Source organism: Saimiri boliviensis, chromosome 1 (assembly GCF_048565385.1).
Source record: "Saimiri boliviensis isolate mSaiBol1 chromosome 1, mSaiBol1.pri, whole genome shotgun sequence".
Classification (NCBI taxonomy): domain Eukaryota; kingdom Metazoa; phylum Chordata; class Mammalia; order Primates; family Cebidae; genus Saimiri; species Saimiri boliviensis.
Genome location: NC_133449.1, coordinates 229,169,809 through 229,183,747, shown reverse-complemented (window position 1 = coordinate 229,183,747; position 13,939 = coordinate 229,169,809). Strand labels below are relative to the sequence as shown.

General features: G+C 40.1%; 1 protein-coding gene across 2 annotated transcripts in view; it reads left to right on the top strand.

Moving 5' to 3' along the window:
- Nucleotides 1-13,939, top strand: part of THBS4 (thrombospondin 4) — a 98,105-nt gene that overhangs the window by 49,599 nt on the left and 34,567 nt on the right. For both annotated transcript variants that reach the window (XM_074384317.1, XM_003920805.3), the window contains one exon: nucleotides 3,072-3,275. In XM_074384317.1, coding sequence (XP_074240418.1) covers nucleotides 3,072-3,275 — 204 coding nt within the window. The remainder of the gene's footprint in view (nucleotides 1-3,071; nucleotides 3,276-13,939) is intronic.

Genomic DNA, 13,939 nt, shown 5'->3' with positions numbered 1-13,939 from the left:
TTTGAAATGCTGTAATATACACTATGCCTCATAGTTCTAGGAAGCTAAGAAAGGAAGCTTTTAACCACACTTCAAAAGTCTTATTGTGATGATATTCGGCAAGTTTGAATTTATAGGTATAATTTTTTCTTGTTATATACATTCTTGACTTTTGAACATACAAGTTCATGGTGTGCCTTAGTTACTTTGTTTCTCAGACATACCTGATCATCTTATGGAGATCTGAACTCAGCCTGTACAACCTAAATTACCTGGTTAATTTAGTTGCTGTAGATGACCTGATTAAGTCAAGTTTCTGATAGATTTTTTAAATTGCATTATCTAGTCTGCAATTATCAGGCTTAACAGGATAATTTGCTTATCTCCTTCTTCCTCTGAGCTGCATTACTAATCTTAAATGAGTACATATTCAATTTACATACCATGGTAGCTGGGCTCATTGGTAGCAGTAATTTCACCTCTAACATTAGAGGTTTGTGCTTTGATCCTGGCACTTTTACTAAAACGTAATAACATTAATAGAAAGTAGTAGTGTCTCATTTCCTTTTCAAAACGCTCTCTATATTCTTTACTAACTAATCCCATCTCTACCTCTTGAGAGAGATGCAAATGAATCAGACAACCACAGATTGAAATACGAGTTTAGCTTGAGTTACATCATGAAGCTGATCAGAGTCAAAGCAAGAATCAAGAGTCCTCTGAGTTTTGTTTTGAAGGTGGTTCCCATCCTTTAAACACACATCTCTTTTCTCAAGATGTTTTGTCCTGAATGGAACTTTGTCATATGTTGCTTTATTTCCCTTTGCCCTCATCAGTGAAAATGCAAAGTTTCCAATTCTCTTGAAAATTAAGAAATCCAATTTCCCTTTTGAAGTGCAACAGGCAACAGTATTTATGGTTTAAGAATGTAGGCACTAAGAGGAAGCCAACAGATGTTCTACTTTCCAATACGTCTCAATAGTGAATTCATTCTTGTGTAAGGACCTCTGGTACATGGGGAAAATACAGTATAGATCCAGTTTGAAGACAAACTGTCTTTTTAAAAGGGTAGACATTTTTGAGTAACTAGAGTTTTGCCTGTTTGCTTCAAAACTTTTATTCTTATTACAAAAACAATACCTGCCCATTGTGGAAAAAATAAAAGTTAGATAAGCAAAAAATAAAAGAGAGGAAATTTAAAACTTACATTTATACAACCCAGGGATAGCTTCTATTAACATGTTGTTGTATTATCTTTCATTTCAAATATTTTTTCTGTGCAAATATATATTTCAAATGGAATTGTGTTATACGTATGGTTTTAGAATTCTTTTTTCTTAATGTATCATGAACATCTTTTTATATCTATAAGTATTAAGCTACATTTTTAAAAATAGGTAATATTCTGCTTTTTGGAAGAATCAAAATGTATTTAGCCAGAGTTGTAATATAGAACCCTTAAGTTGTTTCCCGTGTTTTGATATTGTAAATAATCGTTAATTGAACAAGAGCCACAGGATGGCTTAGGGTGATTTTAACCATCTCCTCAAATCTCTGCTAAGCCCTTCTTCTTCTTTTTTTTTTTTTCTGCTAAGGACAGTGTATGTTTTCATAGCAAAGTACTGTGCCAACAGAGCTCAGTTTTACCTCTCTTTTAATTATATTTTCAGCTAATTCTTTCCTAAATAGAAATTCTAGAATTACCACTAGTGGCCAATATTCTTGTACCTAAATCATTTACCATGTTATCTATTATTTCCTTAGGTTAAATTCCCATAAGTAAAATTGCCAGATCAATGAGCACATATGTTTTAGGGCCTTTGATACTATTGTTTAAACTGTCTTCAAAATGTTTATACTAGTGTAAATCTTACATAGTGGTACACAGAGTGCCCATTTCCCTGAACCATCACCAACAGTTGGACACTGTTATATTTACTTGTTTTCCAATTCAGTGGTAAAAACAGTATCTTACTGTTTAAGTTAGGAACTCCTGCATCATTAGATAAATACATTAACATTTATTTATATGCTTAATGGTTATTCTAATGCTTTTTATGTAAATTGTCTTTTATATTCCTTGCCCATTTTTCTATTAGGATGCTTATTTTATTGATTTGTAAGAACTCTTTATGAATTGTCAATATTACCCATTTAATAACCAAATTACTATATTCAAGAGACAGCTGTAGATGCTGAAGTTCCTGTAGGCTATGGAATTGTTCAAATGATATTTGCAGATGCTAATAGATATACTAAGTAACTTCTACTAACTAGTACCCAAATTTGGCCTTTGCCTTTTAAATGGCTCTGGGCATACTTTCTCATAGCTTTCATAAATATAAAAAGTTCGTGAGAGAAAGTACTGCTGGCTTGATCAAAAGCAACTTATACAAATACAAATGCAGATTCTGATTTTTGCAGACCAATTCTATCAGTCAAGACACAGTCAAGAAACTGAAACCACATCAATTTGTTTTGTTTTCTTTCCACATTGGGCTTTTTTTTAAACAGAGAAACGCCAGAGAATTGTAAAGGCACAAAGGGAACACTTAAGTCTCACAAAAGCAGCAAATCATTTTCCACCAGCATGTCTACCACCATATTCATGTTTTCTGCTGCGTTCCCTGTCATTTGTCACTGACCAGGAAAAGACAATTGGCTCTGGTCCTAGAGGTGCCTAAGGGACTCTGTGACAGAAATTCACTGCTTGGGGACATCAGTTAAACAATGGCTTGGATGCTTTCACCAGTCCCCCTTGTACTTTAAGCCTTTACTGCTTTTCCTGGTGGGCATTTTCAGAGCTATTTGTTCAGCCAAACCCAATTTTGTGTTTGCAAATTGAGTCTTCTCTTGAGGGCTATACCCAGTGATGAATATTGTGCTGCATTTCTTCTGGCTCAAATGTCCAGCCACTGTAAAAGTGACAGGGAAGAACTGGTGAGTTTGGCAGTATGGAAAAGGGATTACAAGATTAGTTTACATTACTTGCAGCTTACTGTCAAATTGCCCCCCAACCCCCCCCCCAAAAAAACCAGTTTTCCCCAAAGTTGAATCTTTCACTTATACCCCTTCTTCTTCCTCCTCCCCAGTCTTTGACCTTCTCCCATCGGCCAGTCAGAGGCTGAACCCAGGTGCTCTGCTGCCAGTCCTGACAGACCCCACCTTGAATGATCTCTATGTGATTTCCACCTTCAAGCTGCAGACTAAAAGTTCAGCCACCATCTTCGGTCTTTACTCTTCAACTGACAACAGTAAATATTTTGAATTTACTGTGATGGGACGATTAAACAAAGGTAAGCAAATTTGCTGAAATAATTTTCTTTAAAATCTCCTTTTTCTAGTCCAGGATTTGGGATATACTTTCTTTAAGATGGTTTCCTTGTACAATTTTATTCTCACTCACTAGTCGTTTCAGTTTTCAATATTGAATTCTTCTTACTGTACATTTACCCATATGGGGAGGTGGAGTTGGGGAGAAAGTGACATTGAGAGAAAAGAAGAATTGCTGTGACCAAGATGCCTTTTGACATTGTCTCATCCTCATGTTATTCTGAATCCAGTTCTGGAATGGACAGGACAAGGGACAATTCAGCCATTATCTTAGTCAACTCAGGTTGTTATAACAAGATACCATTGACTGCCTGGCTTCAACAATAGACATTCACTTCTCACAGTTCTAGAGAATGATAAGTCCAAGATCATGGTGCCATCTTAGTCCATTTTGTGTTGCTATAAAAGACTACCTAAGACTGGGTAATTTACAAAGAAAAGAGATTTATTTAGCTCACGGTTCTGCAGGCTGCAAAGTTCAAGGGCATGGCCCTGGCTTCTGACGAGGACTTTCTTGTGTCACAACATGGTGGAGAAGGTCAAAGAGGAAGCAGACACATGGGAAGAGGAGAAGATCTGAGGGTAATCCTAGCTATATAACAACCCCCTCTCTCAAGAACTAATCCATTCCTTTGAGAACTAATCCAGTTTCACAAGAGCAGAAACTCACTATTTCAAGAACAGCACCAAGCCATTCATGAGAGATCCACCCCCATAATCTATACACCTCCCACAAGGCCCCACCTCCCAACACTGTCACATTGGGGACCAAATTTCAGCATGAGTTTTGATGGGGACAGACATACCGTATCCAAACCATACCACCAGCAGATTTGTCTCCTCATAAGGGGCCGGTTCCTGGATTGTAGATGGCCATCATGTATTGTATCCTCACATGATGGAGAGACACTACAAGCTCTCTTGTGTCTCCTCTTATAAGGTCACTATTCCCATCACGAGGGCCACACCCTCAGTACGTCATCTAAACCTAATCATCTCCCCAACATCCCACCTCCAAATGCTATCACACTGGAGATGAGGAGTTCAGCATATGAATTTGGTGGGGCGGGGGGAAGAGGCAGATACAAACAATTGGCCCATGACAGCCACCCTGGACCATTCTTTTTTCTTTTTTTTTGAGACGGAGTTTCGCTGTTATTACCCAGGCTGGAGTGCAATGGCGCGATCTCGGCTCACCGCAACCTCCGCCTCCTGGGTTCAGGCGATTCTCCTACCTCAGCCTCCTGAGTAGCTGGGATTACAGGCACGCACCACCATGCCCGGCTAATTTTTTGTATTTTTAGTAGAGACGGGATTTCACCACGTTGACCAGAATGGTCTCGATCTGTTGACCTCGTGATCCACCCACCTTGGCCTCCCAAAGTGCTGGGATTACAGGCTTGAGCCACCGCACCCGGCCCCTGGACCATTCTTATGTTCCCTTTGAAGCCAGTGCTCAGTAGACCTAGCTCCTAGCTCCATGAGCACCTACCTGGCTATGATGGAGAGAATATACCTTAACCAGCAGAACAGAATGACTGGGGCTCTTTTCTCCCTGTGAGTAGCAATTGACACAGTCCTGTCACTGGTTTGATCCTTCTGCTGCCATCTGTTTTGCTGCCGTAGTGAGTTACTATAAGCACTGAGAAATGAGTCCCAAAGAAAATGGTCACTATTTTTCGTTGCCTTCTCCACTTCTGCCCTGGGGACAACACCTTTTCCTGTTTTTTAAGGAATGTGACAGATGCCTGTTCCTGCTGCTTCATGCATTAAAAAAAAAAAAAAATAGAACTGGTTCTTCTGGCTGGGTTTTACGTTTATTTCAGTTTGCTTTACAGAGAAGACACTTCCTAGCACTTCAAACTCTCTCTTAGATTGGACTTATGATTGTACACTTAAATCTGTAGGCATCGGAGATGAAAGAATTTCCTAATTCTTAACTTTCATAGGACTCTAAAGTTAAAAGCGTAAAGGAATGGAACTTTAACCCCTTTTCTGTCAAATTCCAACATGCTTCTTCCCCACTTCCACCCCACTCACAAGTCTCCTTTCTCTGTATGTGCTTCACAGCCTGTCAGGGGCCATGAAGAAGTGTCAGATAATAAAGTGAGTCTGGGGACATGGCCAGCAGATGGGTCAACCATTCCTACCCCCTTTCCCCATCTTCAGCCCTGATGAGGGGTGATTCTGCCCATCTCTCTGCCTTGAATCAGACAGCCCCATTTTGCCTGGCATCTGTTGAAGGAATGCTCATCTTCTGACAGCCCAGCTACTCAGTTTGTGATCTGTAAAAATCACCATTCTTCATCTGTGGATCAGCAGCTTCTCCTAACATGTCTATTTCAGAGGCATTGCAAAGATTTTTCTTTTGGTTCATCCAGCTTAATGGCCAGAAGTTCCTCTACAGAGTAAAAAACTCCTCTGAGCTTTTGCCCTCACTGCCTCTAACCCTCTATTTCTAAATTGGCCAGTATGTATGAGCCCATTGTGGAAAGTTTGTGTTGCTGGGAAACACGAAGAAGCAACTTCCCCCAAACTGATCCTTTCAGTTTATATAGATAAGAATAACACTAGATTTAATGGGCAGTAGGTCGAGGGTAAGGGGATCGTTAGTATGTTTCCTCTGAAGAATCACCAGTAATGTGAGTTGGCTATAAATACCAGCTGATCAAAAATTTTAGGGGCTATAATCCCAGCACTTTGGGAGGCTGAGATGAGCGGATCACCTGAGGTCAGGAGTTCGAGACCAGCCTGGCCAACATGGTGAAACCCCATGCTTCTACTACTAAAAATACAAAAATTAGCCAGGTGTGATGGTGGGCGCTTGTAATCCCAGCTACCTGGGAGGCTGAGGCAGGAGAATCGCTTGAACCCAGGAGGTGAAGGTTGCAATGAGCTGAGATCATGCCACTGCACTCCATACTTCAGCCTGGGCAACAGAGTGAGACTCCATTTAAAAAAAAAAAAAATGGAGGAAAAGATGAAAAGGTTGAGCTGAAGGACTGAAAGATGCACATCTCCCTACCCTCCAACCTAAGACAGGAAAGATAATTTGTCCTTAGAAACTATGGGTAAAAGGAGTGCTGGAGGAATCTAGAATGAAATTCTCGTAAGGTAAAGGGGAATTTATGCTATTATTAGAGCTTGAAGAGTTGAAGAATGACACAGAGAAGTTGTTTCACTGGAGCAGTTTGAAAAAGTATGAAGATTTGCCAGCACTGGTAAATATAAAAGTTCTAAGAAGGAGCAGAAGTCCATTCTAACTGGAACATTAAAAAGAAGTCACTGCGTCCATCAGATCCAAGGCAAGGACAGAGCCTGTGGTTGAGACTCCCCACTGAACAGTGTTCAGTGGCTGCCATGCTGGCCTGACATAATTCTTCCCCTAACCTTCCATAAATGATCTTCCTGGATGGTACACTCCCGACAGCATTCATCTGATCAAGGTTCAGCTGATCACCTCTGCTGCTGATTCACGTGGGGAAACAGTGAAAAGAAGAAACCCAAATGGATCTTTACTGACTTAAAACACCTGAGTAGGAAATCAAGCACACCCTTCCCTCCATTAAAGTCCAGGACTGGGAGAGGAAGGAGGATGACCACACAGCATCAAAGAGCAGAATTTGGTCATCTGGGCCCCATATGAGCTCCTGAAACAAATTAAAATGTAGCTAATGAAGACTGCAAGGAAAGAGTTTGCCACTGAGCTCTCTGCTTCTACTCCGACCCTCACAAAGTCAGCCTACCCAAGGCCACCTCGTGACTGTTCACAAACAGAATTTGGATCAAGATACACCTGATCTCTGAGACCTCTAGTGGCCCCCTTTCCAAACTGAATAATGTATACATGTTTAGCGAGGCATTGGGGCTTCCACTGCAGGGCCCCAAGCAGCCTTTCTAGTTTATCCCTCATTCCAGCCTCCATGCAGCCCGAGCTTCAGCAAGATAGGCTAGTGCCGTCGCCTGGGGCCACCCATGCTGCCTCTCCTCCTCCTTCCTTTTGTTCCTGCTCTCTCGGCACATGTCCTGTATCATCTCTCCACACCCAAATCCAACACATTCAAGACCCATCTCCAGCTCTTTCTGATGTTTGTTCTCTTTTCTTTTCTTTTCTTTTCTTTTCTTTTCTTTTCTTTTCTTTTCTTTTCTTTTCTTTTCTTTTCTTTTCTTTTCTTTTCTTTTCTTTTTTGAGATGGAGTCTTGCTCTGTCACCCAGGCTAGAGTGCAGTGGCGTGATCTTGGCTCACTGCAACCGCCATCGCCCAGGTTCAAGCAGTTCTTCTGCCTCAGCCTCCTGAGTAAACTGGAATTACAGGCACCTGCCACCACACACATCTAATTTTTGTATTTTTAATAGAGATGGGGTTTCACCATCTTGGCCAGGCTGGTCTCAACCTCCTGACCTTGTGATCCACCCGCCTCAGCCTCCCAAAGTCCTGGGATTACAGGAATAAGCTATCGCATCTGGCTCTGATATTCTTTCTAATATGACTTTGTACCTCTTAAAGAAGACATTCATCTTAGCTTACCTTGTACTTGAATTATTGACACCCAAATCCTATGCATTCAAGACCCATCTCCTTCTGTTATTCTTTCTAATATGACTTTCTGCTTCCTAAGGAAGACATTCATCTTAGCTCACCTTGTATTTGAATCACTTCTAGGTTTTCTCTCCGTTTGGTTGGGAGCTCCCTTGAGACAGGGACTATACAGCCCTTATCTTTGCATCTACTGCAACACCTAGCACAGTGCCTTGTACTTAGAAGTGGATGGATTGTGGACAGATTGAAAAGAATAAATGGAGGCTGAGAAATGTAGACTTGTTTGTGAAAAATGACACACACCATTGTGAAATTCTGGGATTCCATGATATCTGATACATAGTAGGTAATTTAAAAAATATATTTCTTTATTTATCTATTTATTGAGACAGAGTCTTGCTCTGTCGCCCAGGCTGGAGCACAGTGCAGTGGCTAGATCTTGGCTCACTACAGCCTCTGACTCCTAGGTTCAACTGATTATCCTGCCTCAGCCTCCTGAGTAGCTGGGACTACATGCACACACCACCACACCTGGCCAATTTTTCTGGTTTTTTTGTTTGTTTATTAGTAGAGATGGGGTTTTGCCATATTGGCCAGGCTGGTCTCAAACTGCTGTACTCAAGCAGTCCTCCTGCCTCAGCCTCCTAAAGTGCTGGGATTACAGGCCTGAGCCACTGCACCCGGCCAAAAAAAAGTTGGTTTTTTTTTTAATGAATAAATGTTGAAGGCCTTTGGAATAGGATGTAAGATGATACAGGCAGTATTTCTTGTAGAAGTGATCTGTCAGGTTATTAGTAATACAGGTGGAATAATCTTGATAGAAATGAGCATCCTACAGAAACCACCTGGCTGGATAGAAGATACAGTTCATACTTCAATAGTATCTGGCATAAAAACAACTTTCCAGTTTGTATCCTTAGTTTGAGTCACAGTTAAAAATCTCACCAATTGCATCACCCTGAATACATTTCTGAATCTCTCTTAGCTCTGGTTGATTGCCTATAAAGTGGGGATAATGATAGCTACCTCACAAGTTGATTGCAAGAACTGAATTATGTAAGGTATAATAACTTTCTTTAGACTATGAGGCTCAATGAAATTTTCATTAACAGTATGAGAGAGAGAGAGAGATGTCTATTATTTAGGCAGCTGTTTTCTAATGATGATGGTTTGGTGAACTCCTGCCTTGCCTCGATGACAATTTCACCTTTCAGAAAAAGAAAACAAGAACTGCTTCTTTCGTCTTAGTGTGATTGTCTCAAAACAACTTGGTGCTGTGAAGGAAAGGAAACACAAAGTGTTTGTTGTAATGACCAGAGAGTGTCAGTCAAACTCCTTAGCTTAAGGATAGAAGATGTCAATTAGTTCAGAGTAGTGGTTCTGAAGCTTGCATGCTAAAGAGAAATACAGATTGAGTGATAGTAGAGCTTAAAATTAAAAGTTTAGATCCAATAATGAATGGAGAAAATGAGGGGCCTCAAACATTAACACTAATATTTATGGAGCCTTTTCATGTACCAAGACTGTGTTAAAAGCTCAAAGCCTATTTTCCCTTTTAACTTTCATACTATTCCTATGAGATGCCCTTGAATTAGCTTAATTTTTAAAGTGGTCATATGCAGAAGATGGAAAGAATTTTTAAACTTGACACAAAACTATAATAATTAGGACAGAAAAGCTAAAACCTAATTGAGTCAAAGTTGGTGATTCACACATAAGATAATAAAATTGATGTTTTTAGTCATGTTCAGAATGAGATATGGAAGAAATAAGCTCACCTCCTGGAAAAGGGAATACAAGATTAACAGGTGATTGAGATAAGTCATAGATGGCTCTTTCGTTTCTGTCTTACCCATCAAGGGGAATATTCTTCAAATTGTCAAGAATGGTTAAAAGAAAACAAAAATCTAAGCTAGATGAGGAGATAGCAGAAAAACACTCAATCTCTTTAGTGAGTTTGACTATTCACATCCAGATGAATTACATATTGGGATATTTAGTGAAGAAAGTAATAGTGTAGCCACTGTTAGTATCATCTAGAAATCACAGAGAACAGAAAGATCCTAAAAGACAGGACGGGCAAATGTTTCCATTTTCATAAAGAAGGGAAAGGTGGATTCTGAAAAACACAAGCTAGTGAAATTTAGGACAGAGCTCCAGAGGGTTATATGATTATTCATGTATTTTGGGATTGCCTATAAAAGAAATCTGGGATTCTTTTTAAGACAAAATGGATTTACTAAGAATAAATCGTGCCAAACTTTTTTTTTTCAGTAGTTTCAAAGCTGATAGATCAAAAACATGCTGTGAGCATAATGTATCTGGCTTCAAAAAAGAATTCTACGAAGTAGCTTATACCTTTCTAAATAATATAAAAAAGAATGAGCTAGATAATAGTACTGCTAGTGGTTGATAAGTCACTGTATAGCAAATTATCTACTGGTTTGTGACAGGGCTCTGTCTTGGGTATTGAACTGTTCAGCATGTCAGTGACTAGAGCAAAGACAGCATTTTAGCATGTCTGCAATTAGTACAAAGCTGAAAAAGAGTTGAACATGTTGGATACGATCATTCATATTTACAAAGCCCTACCAGATGATACAATGGGCCAAAATCCATCAGGTGAAATTTAACAAGAATAAGTATAAAGCTATTATCTAGGAGTGAAAAGTAAATTGCAGAAGTGCAGGATGTGGGAGATCTATCCTAAGAGTTCTAATCGACAGCAAATCCTAACCAGTGTTGAGGATAGTACCTGACACACAACGAATGCTCAAAAATGTTTGCCAAATGAATGAATGAACAGATACTGTGATGTAACTGTTTCTAAAAAGCCCCTTAAATTTTAGGTTTCATTAGTGCATCTATACAGCCAGGTTAAGGAAGCTAATAGTCCTGCTGTACTCTTAATTGTCCAGGCCACATCTAGAATACTGTGTCTAGCCCTGGACACATTTCACAGGGACACTGTCAAGTCAAGGATTACCTTGAAAAGAGTCACCAAAAGAACACCTATTTGGACCCCGTTTGTTTTTTGTTTGTTTGCCACATTTAAGTAGAAAAAAGTTAAAGAAACTAGAGAAATGAAGGAGCCAGACAGAAGACAAGAAAAATATGAAAATTGCCTTATAATATTTGAAAAAAAGGCTGGGTGCAGTGGCTCTTAGCACTTTGGGAGTCTGAGGCAGGAGAATCACTTGAGCCCACATATCTGAGACTAGTTAGGGTAAAAAATTAAAAATAAATTTTCTTTTTTTTGAGACAGAGTCTTGCCCTGTCACCCAGGCTGGAGTGCAATGGTGCAATCTCAGTTCACTGCAGCGTTCACCTCCTGGTTCAAGTGATTCTCCTGCCTCAGCCTCCTGAGTAGCTGGGATTATAGGTGCACACCACCACTCCCAGCTAATTTTTTTTTTTTTTGTATCTTTAGTCAAAACAGGGTTTCACCATGTTGGCCAGGCTGGTCTCGAACTCCTGACCTCATGATCCACCTGCCTCGGCCTCCCAAAGTGCTGGGCTTACAGGCATGAGCCGTGGTGCCCAGCCAAAAATAAATTTTAAAAAATCTAGCCAGTCTCAGTAGTACATGCCTGTAGTCCCAGTTGCTCAGAAGGCTGTGGCAGGAGGAGACCAGGAGGAGACTCACTGGAGACCAGGAGTCTGAGGCTGCAGTGAGCCATGATCATGCCACTGCACTCCAGCCTGAGTAACAGGGTGAGACCTTGTTTCAAAAAAATAATAACAATTAAAAATAATTTTTTAAAAAATTTGAAAAATGTCATTTGGAATGAGGATCAGACTAAATCTCTCTCTAGCTCTGAAGAGTAGAATTAGGACCCATTGGTAGAAGGCAGAGGAAACAGATATTGGCTCTGTATTAGGAAAATCTTGTAGAGTGATCCAAAAGTGAAATGGATTTCTCTGCAAAGTAATGAGTTCCTTGTTACTGGAAATGTGCTGGTAGAGGCTGCAATTTTATTGAAGGAATTTGTGAAGTGAGATATTAAGTTGGATGACTTATAATGCTAATATTTAGTTATTCTACCAAGGCTAGAGAAGTTTCATGGGCGTTTAAGAAATTGCTCTGCAACTCTCTCCTGTAACATGACCTTGGGCTTCTGTGCACATTCACAACTTTGTTGCCTAACAGCTAGTTGCATAATATGATGAATCTCATACTTTTTAACATAAAGTCCTCTGCAGATGTTTAATATAATTGCTGTGCTTCCTTTCACTAGATAGATGTGTGTGTGTGTGTGTGTGTGTGTGTGTGTGTGTGTATTCTGTATACTTTATATTTGTTCAAACTACCATAAGAAAATTTAGAAACAAACAGACTGCATTTATCACAACTAGGAGTCACCCAGAGTACTTTCAGAAAAAGCAATTTGCTGATTTACCTTTACATGTATTTCCAAAGTTGCAAAGACCTAGTGTATAGAGCATGAAGATAAATAAGCAAAGGCAAACAAGAGTATCTATCACAGGAGACATTAATGTCAAAGAGGCAATTTTTAAATGTACAATTATTTAAAAAGAGAAAAGGTTGACAATGATGGCTTCCATCATATGTTTAAAAGTGCCAAAGAGCAAAGCCATTTGCCAAGCAAAGCAAAGAGCTCCGGACTACCTTTGTGAGTTTATTGCCTGCAGGCCAGGCCACTCTGGACTCCTTCGCCCAAACAGACAAAATATTATCATTTCCAGTTCTTTAAAGCTGGCACCCTGTTCTTTGACATTCAACATATCATAATACTTTTGACTACCAGGTCCACTTTTCAAAAAGCACCTTTTGAAAATTCTTTCCGAAGATAGCAATATTTCAAATCTTCATTGCCTGGGTTTGCGTTTTCATCTCCTGCCAGTCGCTGAAACCACATTTAATCAGACTGGGCTATGTGGTTTCTGTGTCCGGCTGGTCCCAAGCATGGAAATGTAGCTTTTGGACAGTGCCCTAAAATCAGGCCCCAAATTGTCAATTACACGAAGATGCTAAGTTTAGAGGGAAAGGATTTATATAACCAACAAAGTATTCCACATTTTTAAAAAGACATAATTGTGAGTAATAAAAGTCAAAGTGGACACTCTATTTTATCTTCTATTTTATCTTCTATTTTATTTTTTTCATTCCATAAGTAGTTGTAGTGCTGCCCTGAGATACTATGGGATCTGGGAAAATTAGTAAGATATAGACTTGGCAGCGTGGAGGGATGATTAAGATGGTGGGAAGATTAGGACCAGTCCTGAGATAAGGAGTTTAAATGTTATTTAGAATCCACTAGGGAGTTATTGAAGTATTTCATTTGCTTGCTTGCTTGTTTTGAGGAGGCAATAACTTGATCAGAACCATTCTATAAGTAGCTCAATCTCTCAGTCCAAAAAGTCTGTGCAGAAAGAGACCTAAAATCGGAAGGGGAGTCCGGAAATCTAACAGAGAAGCCCAGAGGTGGAGCTGAGGCCGAGAAGTCATTTGAGATCTGAGCACCTGTTGACTGACAGCCTTCAGTTCCAATCCAGTCCACTCTGCATTCGCTGTACTAACCCTGCAAGGTAACCAGCCACAATTGCCAAGAACACCCATGTAGCTGGCGGTGAATGAAAACCGAGGATGTGAACTGAAGGCAGCTGAAGAACAAAGTTGTGCCTGGAACTGCCCAGTGGATTCACCTTGCCCGCTGCCTACAAAGAACCAATTTATCAAGATAGGGGAATTGCAATGGAGAAAGGGTAATTCATGCAGTGCTGGCTGTGCAAGAGATGAGAATTTTATTATTACTCATATCAGTCTTCCCAAGCATTCAGGGATCAGAGTTTTTAAAAATAACTTTGCAGGTAGGGGCTTGGGAAGTGGGGAGTGCTGATTGGTCAGGTTGGAAATGGAAGTATAGCAGGTCAAACCTAGGTTTTCTTTTCTTTTCTTTTCTTTTTTTTTTTTAGATGGAGTTTTGCTCTTGTTACCCAGGCTGGAGTGCAATGGCGCGATCTCGGCTCACCGCAAACCTCCGCCTCCTGGGTTCAGGCAATTCTTCTGCCTCAGCCTCCGGAGTAGCTGGGATTACAGGCACGCGCCACCATGCCCAGCTAAT